The following is a 6013-nucleotide window of genomic DNA, read 5'->3' as shown; positions in this document are numbered from 1 at the left end:
AAACTATCCAAGAATAGCCTAGGAAATCAAAGATGAAAGTGCTGGCAAACTACATGTGGATTGTCAAGAAAAATACAGGACATGTTCATGAAGTCACCAAGAATCAAGTTTGACTTGAAGAAGACTTAACCTTTGAGGAATTTTGTCTGCACTTAACATAGGTCCACCAAGTGAGTTGCTGCTAAAGCTTATGCAGAGTTAGCTCATTGCTTCAGATTCTTATTGCATTTTATCATATAACTAGTATCCAATCTAATTTGCTGCTCCTTGCCATATGTCTCTCTTCTTATGAGATCCCTGATTGCTAAGGAAGGTCACAGTAAGAGGACTTAGCCTCTCAGTTGGTTTGAATAGGTAATCTCTACAGCAGGCGTGTCAAACTGCCACGGGCCGGATGCATCACCCCAAAACTGTGCCCACCCCATTGCCGGTAATGGGGAAAAAGTCGCTATACGTTGCATGACGTCACATGATGTTGCGAGTTTGACATGCCTGCTGTACAGTATTCAACTATCCACATAACAGATGAAACAAATACTTACATTTTATTCAAATTTTTAATAAACTGTTTATGAGTTACTACGATATCATTGTCATTAAAACTAATCAACAGCAGGGTAGTAAGGGTTGAATTTATACATTGCTGCAGTATTTTTGGTATTTCTGCTTGGCAAAAAATGCTTGAAGAGTTACCAGAGATCTGGGCTACAAAAATTTGAATTACCTCTAGAACAGCGGTTCCCAAACTTTACTATACCCCGCACTCCTAGAACACTTCTGATATATTCTTGCACCCCTTACAAAAGTAATACCTGGTTATGCATATATATGCTATAAATTTGAAACTTCTAAACCCAAATTTTTGCACCCCTTAGAACAGTGGTCAGTAACCTGAAACAGTGAAAGAGCTACTCGGAACCGGTTCCCTCACAAAAGGAAAAACTGGGAGCCGCAAAAAATGTGCGTGCATGTGCGTACATGTGCGCATGCGCAGAACAGAGTTTGACTGAAAAGTGGAGCCAAGGCGAGATATGCACCTACCCTGCATATTTGAATTGATTGGTTGAACTTTTTTAGTCCCACTTTTTTTTTTGGGACTGCACATAGCAGAGGACAGGGAGCCGCAGGAGATGGCTGAAAGAGCCGCATGTGGCTCCGGAGCCATGGGTTGCAGACCTGTGCCCTAGAATATCGTCTTGCATTCCCAGGGGGTGCAAACACCTCCTCTACAAAGAAAGAAATATTTAAGAGTTTTCTGTGTTTGCTATTTGCTGGTTGCCCAGAATATTGCAGCCCTATAAGACAAAACTCTTGAAAAAAATGTTTTGTGTTCCTTTGAGGATACGATCTTCATTGGTCTCATACAAGTAGTCTACAAGTGGGACTCTAATTTCTACTAAGCAAGGCAGTTGTTAAGTGAGTCACATCCAATTTTACAAGTTAAGTGAATCACTACAGTTGTTAGGTGAATCACACAATTGTTAATCGAATCCAACGTCGTGATTGACTTTGCTTCTCAGAAGACGTGTCGCAGTTGGTGATCACATGACCCCGGAATGCTGCAATTGTTGTTAAGTACAGTCTACTGCTTAAGTACCTGAATTTTGATCAAGTAACCATGGGGATGCTGCTACAGTTGTTAAGGACTGGCCATATCACTTTTTTCAGTGCCGTTGTAATTTCTAATTTTCACTAAATGAGTGACTGCAATTTGAAGACTATCTGTAGTGTTCTACAACCATGAGAGGGAGGAAGTTTCTCAAGTCCGGCACTTACATTCAGAGACTAGTAGAATTTATCCCAAATCTAAAGAGTATTTCATCAAAAGAAATCTTGACAGCAGTGTTTTTGTAAAAAAAAAAATGCAGAAATGTATCAAGGTCTTTCTTTCAAGCAAATTGATGAACTGAACATAAATCCTTTTCAAAGTAAGAATCAATTTCCTTTATTTTATAGGGGATATTAGGATTATAAAGCTGTATAGAATTATCTATAATTTATTTGTAACTGCCCTTCAAAAACAGGTTTCCTCAGAGTAGTTCACAACAAAGCCAAAGACATCAAAGTACAGATCAACCTTTTTTTTTGCCAAGAATCTGTTGTACAATAAAATGCTCTATTCCACATTCTTCACTTCCCCTTTTAATTCTTTGGAAAATTGATCCCTCTAATGGCTGGTGAATCAGGCAGAAAGATTTGTTATACAAACAGTGCAGAAAGGAAACTTAACAACAAAAACAAAGGAGGGAGCTTACATGTCTCTCCTGTTCCAATGTATGGCCATACAATCTTATTTGTCACGACACCCATTTATTACTCATTCAGATAATGATTAGCATTATAGCTACTTACAAGGAATAAGACTTTACTGTATCTGTAGGTAATTCTTAACCATGTAATCATATTTCTTTCTAGAATTCCTCTTTTTATTATTCTCAAATTAAGGCGCAGACAGTGGATAAGGCTTATTTTAAGATATATTATCCAGTTGTCAGAAAATATATAGTACAGAAATGAAAGTGCTGGTCTATAATCCTTACTATTCTGTAAGAGTTTCTCCAAGGTTTAGGCAACAGCCTTAACCCAACATTGCTACCTGAGATTCTTTGAATTGGAGCAGGGAGTAGACCAAGTGGTACCCAAGACATCTACCATGTTGGACACTACCACTTGGTGGATGCTTTTTAAAAAAAGAAAAAAGAAAAAAACCCTGCCGTTGCAAAACAATGCAACGTCAATGCAGCTTCAAACATAGCATTTATTTGCCACAATACCTTCAGGCCTGCAAAGGTATAGATCAGCTCGGTAACTTTGCAAACGGGATCTGAGCAAGGCAACCGATTCTTAAAAACAAAATTCCAAATGTGCGGAGGACACAAAGAATTGTCTATTTCTGTTATACAGCCTACATTTATTGGGTCACAATTGTGCAGGTCTGTTAATGATTTTAACATGGAAACAGCTGAAAAAGCACTTGTGCCTTTCCACGCGCATTAAAGAAGAGAGCTGAATTTCTGATCGGAGAAAAAAGGATGAGCAGATCCAGGAAAGGACATCATGATGGTGGTGGTGGTGGTGGTGATGGTGGCGATATTCTTTTCCCCATAACATTGTTCCTTTTCTTGATCTCAAGGTCCCTAGGCATGTGCAAAGTTCTGCAAAGACCATGCATTTGCCAGAGCCCAGCGCTGGACACCCAGGAAAGGTGCAGGCAATGTGAAACTATGCTCTGTTTTGCTGGAGTCTGTTTCCCTCCCTTAAATCCTGGCACTCTTGCTGTTGTTTTTTCTGAGAAACTGTGCATGCTGCCAGGGCAACAAATATGTGCTAGGAAGAGCTCTCTTTCACAGATAAGGCTTCCATTTCTTGCCACAATGCTCCCTGCACCTGCCTCGCATATAACATATAAGGAGCATGGCTGGCTACAGATAGCTCCTGCCTAACCCATGCTGATTAAAGGAACCAGGAAGTGGGAGGGGGTGTTTACATTGTGTTAGGAATGATAAGTAAGAGTAACCTCAAGTTTTGGAACTTTAGAAAGGAAAAACGAAAAAGAAAAAAACTTAAAAGGAGGTTTAAAAAGAAACCAAAGGCAACTGTGCTATACCAGATCTCCAAAGATCAATCAATCTAGACCAGAGTCCCCAACCCTGGGCCATGGCCCACCCCTGGGCCTTGAGCTCTTCGGTACCAGGCTGCAGAAGTGGCGGGTGAGCGCGTATTTTGCCATTGTTCATCCCCAACTTGCGTGAACAGCAGGCGAGCGCACGCACTCCATTTGCGCGAGCGGTGGGTGTCCATGCCCACCACTTATGCAAACAGAGCTGTGCGCAAGTGCACACGTGCATGTTTGCCTACCACTCACATGGAACTATCCCCCTCCCCCCCCTCCGCTAGTCTGCAAAGCTGAAAAGTTTGGAGAACTCTGATCTAGACACATTCCACTAGCTGCTTACTTCCAGAAGCAGGGGAGAAGAAAAAACAGCTGTGAGATAGGTGACGAGTTAAATTTGTGAGGAAAATTCAAGTTGAAATGCATTGCACGGTGTGGTGTATCTGAACATGGGCAGACAAAACCTGGCATTTGGTCTTGGATATTTCTCTTTGCTGTCTCAGCCTAATATCAAAGCATTCCTGAATCATCACAGACTGTTCCCGGGCCCTAGCCTCACCCACCCAATCATTTCCCCCCCCCCCCCCGTCTCCCTTGCATCTAAATGCAGTCAACCAGTTTATATGTTAGCCCTCTCTGCCTTACTGGCTGGAGGAAGGGCACCCCAACTTCTTCCTCCCTCCTAGAAAGAAGTCTGCAAACTAATCTGGTTGAGATTGCCCTACTAGTTGAACAGCTGTTGGCAACGTCTGGCAATAACCTGCCAACCCAATGGAAAGAGATGCAGCAAGGTAGAGAAAGGGCAGAAGAATCACTGAATCCCACCCAGAGCCAACTCACTATGGAGAAATCCTACTGCAACCCAGCGTGACAGTCTTCTCATCTGGGGACAACATGCTTCTTTATATATTTATAGGCTGCCAAGGCACGCAGCTTTCCCTGGATTGCATCTGTTGGTTTGAATGTACGTGATTGGGTGTTCTGGAACGAGGAACAACGGAGAAACATCCAGCCCGCTCAAAATGACATGTGCTTATAAAACATGGTTATGTGAAAAGAAATGAGCCTACTTCAAACATAAATTTCCCCCCTCCAGAACTTTTTGGATCGAGTGCTTGATAATAATTATAAAAAGATTCACTTCTGAAGAATCCCAAGATGTGCTTGTAAGAAGGGACCCAAAACTCAGAGGAGCCACCACTTCACGTATATATACACGTACGTATATCCTGATTGTTTTCTGAAGAAACAAACTCAGAAGCAGGCTTGTTCATCCAAAGAGCAGATGCTAGAGCTTTCTGGCCTGTTACATCAGCATGCTGGCTTTTCTTTTTCCCAAATGGTCTTTTATTGCACCTTCCGAAAAACACAGTCAACCTTCTAACACTTTCCTTTGTTTATGGCCATAAAAAATATAGCGGTCTCTCTCTCTCCCCCCACCTAACTCCAGTCAGCAGCATTCTCTTGACGTTTCAGCCAGGACAAAAGACAAACTTAGACCCTGGAGTCCTTTCCTTGAGCCAAGGGAGGAAGGGAGGAGAAGCAAAAGGCCCTCTTTGCAGGATCTTTGGGTGTGGGCAGCAGGAAAGGCCAGAGGTCAAAGGAAATCTGTCTGCTTTTACTTTACTGAATATTTCTGCTGGTTTCAGTATTCCTACAAACCATGGCTTTTTAGGGCAATACACTCAATTAACCTTTTTAAAATTATTTTATCTAAAGGTCTCCCGTGGCCTTTGAAAGAGAGACCTTCCCGGTGAACCCTCCCTCTTTCTACAAGGCAAAGAGCAGGGCTGTAGTCACAAGAAAGCTTGATTTCGAGCAGGGCTGTAGGAGTCAAAAGAAAGCTTGATTTCCTTCGGTGTGGGCAATACCTTTCCTCTTACCAGCAAAGGATAGGTCTGAGTAATACTATAGAACATGATTGCCTTTGTATACTTTCACACATGCATTCTTAACTCTTCCTTCACATCCACACGTGGCAACCAAGAACAGACATATATAGTTCTTACGTACAGGATTCTCTAAAAAGTAATGTCTTTGGAGTAGATTCCCCCAAATTTCATTCCTTCCCTGTATCTCCTGTGTAGCCCTCTGTTCCTTGGTCTCTTCAGCGGTAGACCTTAGCGTCTTCTTCCTTCAGAAAAAGGTACAGCAGTTGGAGCGCCTCTTCTCCGACTCAATGTAGTCATGGATTTGAAACCTGGGCTCATCCAGCTGCTTCACAGCTCGCTGCTTGATCTCTCTGGAAACGAAAGAGTCAAAACACTGCTCAGACGTTATTTCAAAAAAAAAAGGAACTTTCCTCCCAGAGAAATGTTTTCCTGGACTTCTACGGTAGGAGAAGATTTCATCTTTCTTAAAATACAATACTCGGGAGTAAGCATGTGAATGTCTACCCCC

At 42.1% G+C, this 6013-nt stretch overlaps 1 protein-coding gene across 2 annotated transcripts in view; it reads right to left on the bottom strand.

The window, feature by feature from the left end:
- Positions 1–2694: 2694 nt before the first annotated feature.
- The window catches only part of RAB37 (RAB37, member RAS oncogene family), a 29971-nt gene continuing 26652 nt past the window's right edge, over positions 2695–6013 (bottom strand). For both annotated transcript variants that reach the window (XM_081315860.1, XM_081315861.1), the window contains one exon: positions 2695–5855. In XM_081315860.1, the coding sequence (XP_081171986.1) occupies positions 5750–5855 (106 nt within the window). In that variant the 3' untranslated portion in view covers positions 2695–5749. The remainder of the gene's footprint in view (positions 5856–6013) is intronic.

Source organism: Vipera berus, assembly GCF_964194415.1.
Source record: "Vipera berus genome assembly, chromosome: 2".
Lineage (NCBI taxonomy): Eukaryota > Metazoa > Chordata > Lepidosauria > Squamata > Viperidae > Vipera > Vipera berus.
The sequence above is the reverse complement of the archived record's forward strand: the minus strand, read 5'-3'. Positions and strand labels throughout refer to the sequence as shown.